This window comes from Panthera tigris, chromosome C1 (assembly GCF_018350195.1).
Source record: "Panthera tigris isolate Pti1 chromosome C1, P.tigris_Pti1_mat1.1, whole genome shotgun sequence".
Taxonomy (NCBI): Eukaryota; Metazoa; Chordata; class Mammalia; order Carnivora; family Felidae; genus Panthera; species Panthera tigris.
The window spans coordinates 169253409-169266403 of record NC_056667.1 but is presented as its reverse complement, the minus strand read 5'-3'; the positions used below and the strand labels follow the sequence as shown (position 1 = coordinate 169266403).

At 33.6% G+C, this 12995-nt stretch overlaps 1 protein-coding gene across 1 annotated transcript in view; it reads left to right on the top strand.

The window, feature by feature from the left end:
* NCKAP1 (NCK associated protein 1) overlaps positions 1-12995 on the top strand; it is a 108637-nt gene that overhangs the window by 36672 nt on the left and 58970 nt on the right. The window contains exons 3-9 of the mRNA XM_042994862.1: positions 1574-1666; positions 1860-1916; positions 2904-3046; positions 3130-3220; positions 5662-5799; positions 6930-6978; positions 10903-11059. Of these exons, the coding sequence (XP_042850796.1) occupies positions 1574-1666; positions 1860-1916; positions 2904-3046; positions 3130-3220; positions 5662-5799; positions 6930-6978; positions 10903-11059 (728 nt within the window). The remainder of the gene's footprint in view (positions 1-1573; positions 1667-1859; positions 1917-2903; positions 3047-3129; positions 3221-5661; positions 5800-6929; positions 6979-10902; positions 11060-12995) is intronic.

The window sequence follows — 12995 nt, the reverse complement described above, 5'->3', positions numbered from 1 at the left end:
GGTCATGATCTCGCGGTCTGTGAGTTCGAGCCCCGTGTCAGGCTCTGGGCTGATGGCTCGGAGCCTGGAGCCTGTTTCCGATTCTGTGTCTCCCTCTCTCTCTGCCCCTCCCCCGTTCATGCTCTGTCTCTCTCTGTCCCAAAAATAAATAAAAAACGTTGAAAAAAAATTTAAAAAAAAGAAAAGAAAAGAAAGTCAGTTACTCATAGATAAAGCTAAAACCAGTTACACATCACTGTAAGTATACACTTTAATATGTCTGGCATTATGAGGAAGTAATGAGGTACTTCGTTTACACATTTTCTAGACATAATTCTTTAAATGTCTTCAGGGACTGCAGTCTTTAGGGTAGTTTACTCTATATTAGATGGGTCTACTAGACTGCTATACTTGCTATTTTAAACTGTCTTGTCATAATTTTTTTTTGAATTTTCCCTTGATGTTGCACTCACTGCTGTAAATTTTCTGGCTTATCATAATGGCTCAGTACAATTATGTAGAGGGGCACCTCTTCCCCCAACTCTCCTGTATAAGTAAGAACTGTATGAGGGCCTCAAAATTATGTGGACTTTGATAGCAATTTTGTTACTTCAAACCACTTTTCCGTATTCTAGTTTTCTCACATTCTAGACAAGTGATTCTCAGACATTTAGTGTGCATTCAGATCACCTGGGTATTTTGTTAAAAGGCAAAATTCTCATTCAGTAGATCTTCCTTGGGCCTGAGATTCTGCTTTTCTAATCAGCTCCTAAATGATGTGCAGTTGGTCTTCTGTGGACTACACTGAGAGTATCAAGGTTCTTGAAGGTTTATTGGAATTCTGTCAGTCTTATGATACAGGATGTTAAATATGGCTGGATTCTTCCAGAACTTATAGTTTTGAAAAGAAAACCTAGGGCTTTTTAAATTTAATAATGCAGTTGATTGGATAATATTTATCTTTTATATTCACGTTTCCCTCTTTCATGTTTACCAGTGTCTTAACTCTAGTTTTGCTTCTTTCTCATTTCTTTTTTTGTTGTTGTGGTTTTTTGCTTTTGTTTAATGTATTATTGTGTTTTGTGGATCTGGTCAGGGAACCGTTACTGTATTTTATGTTTGTATCTACATTTTATTTTGCATGCTTAACGTGGCTTTGCCTGGATGTTCTTTTTGGTAAGTTCCAAATTTATAAAGCATATTGTTTTTTTGTAGTGTAAGTCACAGTGTTTATCATCCTTTTTTTTCCTCTCACTTCTGGTAATGTGATCATGCTCTCATGAGTTGTTTTTAATTTTTTTTAAAGAGTTCATTTGATACCTTTCCCTAACATTTTCCAGTTTTCCTTAATAGTAGTGCAGTTTGGTACTAATCTGCTTTGATTGGTTTTATAGCCTCACACTGTCAGTTGCTGATCACTATTAGCAGTTGCTATGTCAAGTATTTTGGTTTTTTTTAAAAAGCCTTAATCATCTAGAGATACTGTTCTAAGAGCTTGTGCTTCCATATAGCAATCATAAAAGAGATAGTTTGTAGTAAAATTAAATATTTTTGTTCTGAATGAAAAATGCATTCTAATTTTGTTTTTTTACAGCAACAGCTTGCACAGCTGCAGAAAGAAAAATCAGAGATTCTGAAAAATCTGGCATTATACTACTTTACATTTGTAGATGTTATGGAATTTAAGGTATGTATTTTAATATATAAGGTTTAATATTTCAGAAGTAGATTGATGTTTATTAATTGTATAAATTGCTTTGTCACTTGTAGATAATAAGAATTCTTTTGCAACTGCAATTTAAAATATATTTTATTTGTATGTTTTCTAAATTTAGTATTATTTACCTAGGTAGAAAATTAACATAAGCTTTTATTTTCAGGACCATGTTTGTGAATTGCTGAACACTATTGATGTTTGCCAAGTCTTCTTTGATATCGTAAGTATTTTCAGAAAAACTCCTGATTCTCTCCTGGTAGTTTCTTTTCTTTTTTTTTTTCTTTTAACGTTTTTATTCATTTTTGAGAGACACAGAGAGACTGGGCATGAGTGGGGGAGGGGCAGAGAGAGAGGGAGATACAGAATCTGAAGCAGGCTCCAGGCTCTGAGCTGTCAGCATGGAGCCCGATGCAGGGCTGGAAACCCATGAACTGTGAGGTCGTCACCTGAGCCAAAGTTGGACGTTGAACTGAAGGAGCCACCCAGGTGCTCCTCTGTTAGTTTCTAATATAACTAAGGTGACTAAATGTTTTTCTTTAGAGAAAATTTACATGACTAGTATGTCGAGTTTTAGCATTGTTAATTTGACGTATTTTGTAGCACTTTTTAAAGGTAAGGAGTTATAATGTATTTTCTATTTTTACTTATTTCATTGTCACTGAGTATAAATCTTGAGTGTTTTGGAAAATAGTTGTTAATTTTAGTATTTTATTTTAGTAATTGCAATTTTAAAAAGTTAAGTGAATAATACTTTTCTCTGTAAAAGGCATACTTGATAGAATCTTAGGTACGACAATTTCTAGATACAGGAAGTCAGAGTGAAAAACGCCTCCATTGACAATTTACTACTAAATGACTTCCATTACTTTTTTATTTAGTACTCCTTTTTCTTGCTTAGTGAGATTGGCTCCATATTTCTTCTTATTCTGGTTTTATTTATCCTTTTAAATTATTTACCAGTTAAATAAAGCAATAACAAGCTTTTTGTCATCCATAAAATTGTGTCACCAACATGAAACTGTTACGTGTAACTTTTAAATTTTAGGTATGTTTTTGGTGAAAGGAATTAGAATTTTAGAAGTAGGGATAAAATAAATAACTAAAGAAAATTATTGACTTTTAGTAGCTGCCATGAAGATTGTGTGTGTGCGTGTGTGTGTCTTAAAGTTTACAAAATAAGAGGTTAAACTTGATTTTTGTTTTCTAGACTGTAAACTTTGATTTAACAAAGAACTACTTAGATTTGATTATAACCTATACAACACTAATGATACTACTGTCTCGAATTGAAGAAAGGAAGGCAATCATTGGATTATACAACTATGCTCATGAAATGACCCATGGAGCCAGGTAGACCTGCATTATACAGAGCTTTGTGACATTCTCAGTTTGATGGCTAACAACTCACTGAAATTTGATATGTCTATTTTAAGTGACCGAGAATACCCACGCCTTGGTCAGATGATTGTGGATTATGAAAACCCATTAAAAAAAATGATGGAAGAATTTGTACCCCACAGCAAGGTAGGACCTGGTTTTTAGATTGCTTTTAATAGGCATATGAAATAGTATAAGGGTGGATAGTGAGATAAACTTCTTTATGAAAAACATAATGGGATGCGAATAATAGCTGTGTATGGTATTATCTAATTGTGAACCAGAGAACTCATTAGTTAGATTCCAAATAGTACATGGAAACTCAGGAATATATTGATCCAGTATAATTTTTATTTTTATTTTTTTTTAAGTTTATTTTTATTTGTTTTGAGAGACAGAGAGCAGGCAGGGGAGGGGCAGAAAGAGAGGGGGACAGAATCCCAAACAGGCTCTGCGATGTTAGCACAGAGCCTGACATGGGGCTCAGATTCACAAATCGTGAAATCATGACCTGAGCTGTAATCGGGAGTCGGATGCTTAACTGAGCCACCCAGTCACCTCCATTATAGATTTTAGATTCAGTATAGGGTATAGAGGTAGTGAAGTTTAGTATTTGGGAATGTCTGCTCCGATACCAGACTACCTGGGTTCTAATCCCAACTCTGCCAATTACTGAGTGTGTAATATTGGGCACATTCCTTAACCATCTTCCCTGTATCCATTTTCTTATCTGTAAAAATAGAGAAATAATATCTCCCTCATATGGTTGTTATGAGGATTAAATGAATTACTTCATAAAAAGTATTTAGATACATAGTATTTGATAAATTTTAACTAGGTTATTAATAAATCTTAAGAAAAACTATAAGAGCTTTGTGAAAATAATTTTGAATGTCTTTTACAATATATAAAAAAGTAGTTTTAGTGAAACAATTTTGGTTCAAGGGAGTCTTGCCATTATGGTTTGTTTGCAGTAGGGCTGATTCAAAGAACCATAGTTTATATGCACATCAAGGAAATTTAGAGGTATCTCATACATCCTATTACAGATAAAAATTGAGAACTGGAGAAGTGACACAATAAGTCATTTAGCAGCAATTGGGGCAAAACCAGAGCTAAATCCCAAGATTTTAGAATCTTGGTTCATTCTCTTTGAGTCATGAGAGTTAAACATTTTAATAATACACTATTTTCTCTAAATCTGTGCTTTTTTTTGACCCACAGTTAACTCCAAGAATTTTCCTTCAATTTTTTTACTCCAGTAAAAATTCTGAAGATGTGTTTACAGAAGATGTGTTTGTAGTTTAATTTCTTTGTTTAGCTGTATTATACCCACAAATTTATATAGGTTATTGTTTTGAAGTTAGTTGGATCATTAGTTTGAAAGAGGCCAGTGGATGGCATCAGTTTTGAAGTAAAAATCAGCATTGCAGATGGAGATGTCAGGATTCCTCAGAGTGCTGAGCATACCACAGTCATTTGTCTCTGATTTGGGTATTGCTTTTTCCTCACCTGGAACTGTCTTCCCTACTCCTCTCTGTTTTCTCTATACATTCATTTCTGACTTTTTGCCAATCACGTACGGCCAAGTTTTTATTTACCCAATTCAGATTTGGTTCTTTTCCCACTTAAGTGATGAAAATTTCCTTAAGACTCTTGCATGTCTTTTTAAGTTCTCCATAGTCATTTGCATATACTAGACTATTAATAATTGCTTCAGGAGAATTATCCATTTGGATTAGACCCTTTATTTCCTAATCACAATTTTTCTGATGTTCCATGATATCTCAGGTTTAGATACAAAGTCTATCGTGTATTTGCTAGGATTTGTTAAAATTAATTTTAAAAACATTCATAATCACTTGGTAGAGTATAATAAAAATACAGATTCCTGGGGTCTACTCCCAGAGGTTCTGGTTTACTAAGTTTCAGGTAGAACTCTGGATTCTGATTTTTGAACAAATTCCATGGTAATTCATGTGCACTCAGATGTTCACTCTTATACAGAGATTCTAGGAAGCAAAGATGAATAGCAAAGGACAGTTAAAAGCAAGTAAGAAGCAGATGAGAAGAAACATTAAATATCTTGATGATAAAGCTATAATTAACAGACCAAATGACAAATAGAAGTTAAGTAATTTATTAAGATAGAGCACATTTTTTTTTTGTAAAGAAATCTTCGGAGAAATATGAAATTTGTTGAGCTCTATTAACAGTCCTATAACCCTAATGTGTTTTTTCAAAGAACTATTAGAATAGAAAATGATGCATAAAAGAATGTGCCTACTACCCCTTTTGAAATAAAGATCCCAAGATTGCCAAACATTGTAACTTTTAAGGAACTAACATGATTTCCTGAGCTGAGCTCTTGCCCAGGAATACAGAATCTATGTAGTTTTTATGAAATTAAAAAAAATTCTAGAGGTGGTAGCCAGACCCACCTTAGATACTATATGGAGCATAGTTGTAATTAGGCTTTGTTGTTTTAGGATGGTACAGTTAGAAACACACGGCACTTGTAGCTGAAATTTAAATGGAAAAATAAAAAGTCTTTGTTCCTCAACTTCCTTTTTTCCTATTTTAATTAGTCTCTTTCAGATGCACTAATTTCTCTTCAGATGGTGTATCCTCGAAGGAATCTTTCAGCTGACCAGTGGAGAAATGCCCAACTATTGAGTCTCATCAGTGCACCCAGTACAATGCTTAATCCTGCACAGTCTGACACCGTATGGTTCTGTTTTTCCCTTTTTGAATAAAAATAGTAAAGTTGATTTTTAAAAAAATATCAGCTAATGCAGTACTGTTGTGATTTTTCTTCTGATTGATGTTAGCCTGTCAGTGAAGTTTATTGTAAAATGTCCAGTAATTAAGTTGTACCATTGAGTTTTTTTATTTCTAAAATCTGATGCTCAGTTAATACAATTAGTAATGTAAGTATTTTCTTTTAATATTTAAATGTCTGTTTTGTTCTGTTATAGTAGAAAATTTGGAAAATGCAGAAAATTGTAAAGAAGGAAATACAAATCACCTTAAATCCTCACCAAAATCATTATATTGTTTTATATAGTTGACCCTTAAACAACATTGGTTTGAACTGTGTGAGTTCACTTACACGTGTATTTTTTGATAAATACAGTATTGTACTGTAAATGTATTTTCTCTTAAGATTTTCTTAATATTTTCTCTAGCTTACTTTATTATAAGAATACATTATATAATACGTGTAACTTACAAAATATATATTAATTGACTTTGTCATTGGTAAGGCTTCTGGTCAACAGTAAGCTATTAGTATTTAAATTTTTGGAAGTCAGGAGTGTTAGGCAAATTTTCAGCTGCATGGGGAGCAGGGTGTTGGCATTCCTAATCCTCCTGTTGTTCAAGGGTCAACTGTATTTTCAATCTGTTCTCTGTATGTATAAAAATAGATGTTATGCAGATGGAGAATACACAAAATTACTGATTGGGGTGAGATAGTAAGTACCCATGTACCTAAATCTTTTTTAAATTGATTAAATATTATCTCTTGGAATACTACAAGCTCTGAAATAGACTTAGGAAATTTGAAGTTGTCCTTTATCAGATTGAAGACAATTTAGCAACAGTATTATTTTAAGGGAGGTTTCAGGGAATGTAAATGTGAAAGGGGCACAGCTCTTACTGTCCTTTATGGACTGCAAGTTTAAATAATAAGTTATAAAACTTTTATCCAGCTTTTTAAATACGTCATGGTGGTATTTGAGCCAAGAATTGAGCAGTAAGAGTTTTTAGGAGGAAGAGAAAGAGAGTGACTTAGCATAGGATTTGTTTTTTTAGAATTTCTTCTAATCACAGGTATATATTTTCTCTTTTTAAGATGCCTTGTGAATATCTCTCTTTGGATGCAATGGAAAAATGGATTATCTGTAAGTAAAATCAATTAGTTTCGTAACTATCTCTCAGGTTTTAAGTTTTAGAGAAAAATAACAGGTAATATGGATTACTTCTGTGCCAAGCACTGTCCTAAGCCATTTCTGTGTATTACCTCATTCAGTTCTCGTACTGACCCTGTCAAGATAGTCTGTTTTATAGTCGAGGAATCTAAAGCTTAGTCTACGTAGCTAATAAGTGACAAAGACAAAATGAGAACCTAGGCTAATGCCAAGGCTCATGGTACATTATATTGCCTCTCAGTATGACTGTCAAAACTACATTTTTATTTTGTTTTTAATGATTTTTTAAAATGTCATGTTTATTTAGCTAAGGTTTTTGGTTTTAGTTTACTTCTGTACATATAATAATGACTCATCGTTGGCAGTTAAATGCATTGGAAGATGAAATTACTAGTTGTGCCCCTGGGACGTTCACAAACCATAGGGGAAATAGACACAGTAACATATAGATACAATATAGAATGAGAGTTACTATAATTGCTTCTACCGCCCCCAGGTCCAGTAGCATGTGGGAATAATTTTGAGCAGTTTTTGTTTCTTAGTTCTTATAGGTCTTGTTTCTTGGTTTATTAACCTTTAAGATTTATTTATTGATTTTTTTTTTTTTTATTATAGTATATCTCAAACTATAGTGAAGGACCAGTTTTTAAAAAAATTTTTTTGCATTGATACTTCTATAAAATTCAAAAAAATTGAATTATTAGAATTACCAGAAATTAATAAAGATGCAAAAGCCCACATTTTTAATTATTAAATTCAGTTTAATCTAACATTGTTTTTAGGTTTCTACTCACAAATCAAAGTCAGATTTTTATGAGAGTTTCTAAATACTGTTAGTTTCTTTACTCAATCTCATTATGCCCTGGCACTTTGAATAGCACTGTTATTAGTATGAAAGAGGAGGAATTTAGCACATAACTCCCTGTCCCTAGCCATTTTTATTAATTATATATTTTACATTGATCATTTTTGTGATACTCTATTTTCTTCTGTAACGATAGTTAAGATTTTCATCCTTTAGTCTCTTACTTGATCAAAACACAGTTTTCAAAGTATTAATTTTGCTTAAATGTATTGTGATCCTTGGTTGTTCATGTTTATGGAAGTTTGGCTGTAGAACAGAGGTGATTAGTAGAGTTAGGTAGCATGATGACCTAGAGTTAATAGCACTAGTTCCCCTAGTCTTTAGGAATGCTGATTACAGGGCCCTGTATGATGAGAGGGAGGTGGGTCAGAAGGCAGGCTACCCTAAGAAGGAATGTAGGGACATAGAGGCAGATTTGGGATAATCATAGTTGCCCAAGTAAGGAAGGTTTACTCTGAAGTTTGCTGCCTTCATGTGTTTGAGCCATGAGTAGAGTTAATATAGAAGTTAAGAATTACCTTAAACTCTGCACTTGTCATTTTGACCCTAAGACTCATAGTAGGACTTTTCTGTAGACTGTGGTCTACTTTCTTTAGTGCTTTGCTCTAGATTAGTTTCAAGTGTGGTCCCTGGATCAGCAGCATCACCTAGGAACTTATTAGATATGTAGAATCTTGATCTTCACCCTAGACCTACTCAATTGGAAACAGTGAATGGATCCTAGCAATCTGATTTAATAAGTCTTCCTAGTAGCTCTGATGCAAGCTAAAGTTGGAGAATCATTGGTCTAGATTATAGCCTGGGGCCGAGAGTTACTGAGTCTGGAATGTTGAAGACCCAGCTATTTGGAATGCAATTATAAAATAACTTATCCTGATGTTCTTTTCAGGGTCTATTCTTGCTCTGTTGGTTGGACTCAGAGGACTCCTTGGGAAAGATCTCTTTTCATCTCTGGAGTTTTGGATTACTAATTCCTGACTCTCTTTAAATTGATAGTCGAGTTCTGTCCACTTTCGATCTTAAAAGATTTTTCCTAACTTTCTTGTCTAGTATTGGTATTTATTTATTTATTTATTTATTTATTTATTTATTTATTTATTTACATCCACATTAGTTAGCATATAGTGCAATAATGGTTTCAGGAGTAGAGTCCCATGATTCATCCCCTACATATAACACCCAGTGTTCATCCCAACAAGTGTCCTCCTTAATGCCTCTTGCCCATTTAGCCCATCTCCCCACCCAGAACCCCTCCAGCAAACCTCAGTTTCTTTTCTGTATTTAAGAGTCTCTTATGTTTTATCCCCCTCCATGTTTTTGTATTATTTTTGCTTCTCTTCCCTTATGTTCATGTTTTGTATCTTAAATTCCACATGAGTAAAGTCACATGATATTTGTCTGTCTCTAATTTCCCTTAGCATAATACACTCTAGTTCCATCCACATAGTTGCAGATGGCAAGATTTCATTCTTAGTATTGGTCTTCTTTCTTGTTTTCTAACATTTTTGTGGCTTAAAATAACTAAATTTTTTTTTCTGTCCTTGTATTGGAACCTTGGCGGGTAAAGGAAATTAATATGTGATTTAATTAATAAATCATCCTAATCTTGGGCAGTCTATTTTAAATTAATTTGCCCTTTTTGATTCTGTCATAAACAAATGAAGATATTTTAATTCATAAGGTAATCCATATCTTAAAAAATATATATATATGGTAACCCATAATAACTGCTAACATCTTTAGAGAAACCTTTTATTATCTGCAGCAATTTTGTGACTCTAAGTATTCAACGAGGTATAAAACACTAAGCGAAATCACTTTTTACTCAGAGGTTTAGAGTAAAAAAACATTATATAGGGCAAGAATCTTTTACAAACAGTTTCTCATGAGGACTTAAGTTTCCATGCGTATATTCTGTTTCTTTGGTTGTGTACCAGACCATGTAATTGGCTGTGTTTAAGGGTCCTGTTGCATGAAAAACTTTTTCATGTTTCAGGGTATTTAAAGAAGTTTAATATGCTTCTATATATGATTCCACAGTATATGCCTACTTACCTTAAAAAGTTAACTTGCTTGCATAGTGTCCTGTTAAAGGAAGGTTGAGCTAAGAATAAAAAGATGAATGACAAGTTATATGTTAACGATTCAGGAGTTTAAAGGGGGGAGTGACCACTGAGAATCCTAGGGAAATCTCACAGAAATAGGATTGGTTAGTAACTGACCCAGTAACTTGTGTATAGCAGGTACCGAGTAAATGTTGAATGACTGACAGATGAGGTTTTGTGGCATAGTGGAGAGGGCTAGAAGGCATCAACAAACATACATAGGATTTTAAATTTGTATAGGATTTCCAAAGTAGATAACAAAAGATGAAAGAGATATATGAATTCATGTAAGAAAGCAGCATAATATATTGAAAGAATCTTAGACTTTAAGGGTAAATACTTGAGGCTACATATAACTCTAATAGTTAATAGTATAACTTTAGGCAAGTCATTGAACCTTCATTTCTTCAACTATAAAAGAGAAGGATACAATCTATTTTATCTACTCCAGAGAATCATGTGAGATAATATAAGTGAAAGCTTATTTAGTAATCTATATATTGCTATGAAAATGTGAGATGCGTTTCTTCTGGTGATTTAAAATAGATTAGCCTTATTTTTCAGTTACTGTAACAGTTATGATTACTGTATTGTGTGTTGATTAGTTTAACTTCTAATATCTAGGTTAAAATATTTTATAAAGATTTTGAAAATGTCTTTTACTCATTTATTAAAATGACTTCTTTCACAGGCCAGAAGCAACATTTTTTCTCATCAGTGTGGGTTCAAAGGACTGATTTTGCAGAATACAGAAAATTATTGACAATTGTTGCCATCTTGTGTGTATGAGTTATTACCTGTCACTTAAAAAGCCTCAATAAAAAGCCTCAATTTTATGTTTCTGAAATTTTTGAAAGCTACTTTGTAATGGAAAGAATTTAATTTTGGAATACTTTTATATTCGTATTTACTTTTTTTTTTTTTAAGTTGGCTTCATTTTGTGCCATGGGATTCTAAATACTGATGCGACAGCACTGAACCTTTGGAAGCTAGCTCTTCAAAGTAGCTCTTGCCTCTCTCTCTTTCGGGATGAAGTTTTCCACATTCACAAAGCTGCAGAAGACTTATTTGTAAACATACGAGGGTATGGCATTTTCATTTATCTTGTCTTTTTTTTTGGAGAAGGGTAGTGAGTGAATGATTTTTGTTGAAGTTTGGGGATAGAGAAGGGTCATGTATGCAAGAAGATGTCACCTGTACCCTCTTACTGGTCACAGTAAGTTTTTTTCTTAACAGTCACCCTGATACGGTATTTTCATATATTTTATAGGTAACTTCACGGACTGAAGTATCTAGTGTTTCTCCCCTTTTAAAACTTGTATTCTGTGATAAAGAAGATGTGCTCTCTTTTGCAAATTATGATATGGGTTTAGACGTAAATATTGCTAAAAGCACCATATACATTTTAGAGTTTTGAAATTTGTAGAAGTGCTATTGAGAAGTATGTGGGTCAGTCAGAAGAACTTCATTAAATTATAACAATTATACAAGTCAGACTGCTGCACATAAGAAATCATGTTTCCTTTTAATAAGGTGTTCCACGTGACTCATTTATATTCATTCCCTGGAAAGCAAATAGTTCTTACAAATTTGTTTCCTTGAAATTTTTAATGCCTGCATTTCTTTCTATATGAGGTTCTGTAGGCAGTATACAGTAAACAGGTTGGCCTCAGACTTGGTAGTAGTTTTGAAATCTTTTGAAATTAGGAGCATCTAAAATATTCTAAAATACCTGAAAGTGTCAAATAGTTATGTTCAGCTTGTTAGTTTCAGATACAAATGAAGTTTACCAACATTTGATTCATATCCAATTTAGAAATGTCTTCATGCAGGGTGCCTGGGTGGCTCAGTCGGTTAAGTGTCCCAACTATTGATCTCAGCTCAGGTCTTGATCTCAGGGTTGTGAGTTCAAGTCCCATGCTGGACTCCATACTGGGCATGAAACCTACTTAAAAAACAAACAAACAAAAAAAACAATGTCTTGAAGAAATTGAGATGAAGCATCTGTTAGTTATTAAAAAGTAAATATACCAACTAAGCCTCAAATTTTAGTGTGCATAAAAATTACTCTGGGATGCGTATTAATCCAGATTACTGGGCATGATCCCTAATTTGTATTTCCTATATCTGTATCTTGGAGAGTTAAAAGAATCAGCTCTTTTTCTCCCTAGTAATTTTTGAAGTAGAATTTACAGACAGAAGAATACATAAATTTTACATGTATGTCTCAATAACTTTATATATGAATACTCTAGGTGACCACCTAGATCAAGATATAGAACATTTCCATTATCCCCAGAAAATTGTCTTGTGTCTCTTTTTTGGTCAGTACTGCCACCCCTGGTCTCCCACCTTTCAGTTCCCTTCTCCGGTGACCACTGTTGTGGTTTCTGTCACCATGGATGGTTCTGACATTCTCATGTTGGTAGATTCTCAGGCATAATATGAGAACTAGTGCCCTATGTACTTTCCAGCTCTTACTTGGCTTTTATTTTAGATGCTGGAGTACTTGGAAATATCCTATGCCAGATGGGATACTTCCTAATTTATTTTCATTTTCTAATTGGTTCAGATTGAAAATTAAGAAACTTGTATTATGTCTTAGCATATTGATAGCTTCTCTGTGGAATCATATTTAAATATATGTAAACATTTAGAACCAGGTAGTCTATATATTGAGCGAGCTTATGTTATATATGGTACACATAATTTGAATGACACCATGAGACCAGTTATCTTAAAAAAAATTTTTTTTTAATGTATATTTATTTTTGAGAGAGAGACAGATTGTTGGTGGGGTAGGGGCAGAGAGTGAGGGAGATGCTGAATCTGAAGCAGGCTTCAGGCTCTGAGCTGTCAGCAAAGAGCCTGACGTGGGCTTGAACCCACGAACTGCAAGATCATGCCCTGAGCTGAAGTCAGATGCTTAACTGACTGAGCCACCCAAGCACCCCACCAATTGTCTTTTTGTTACGCTTTTTTTCTTTATGTTAATACTTTTCTAACAATGAATTTACCAT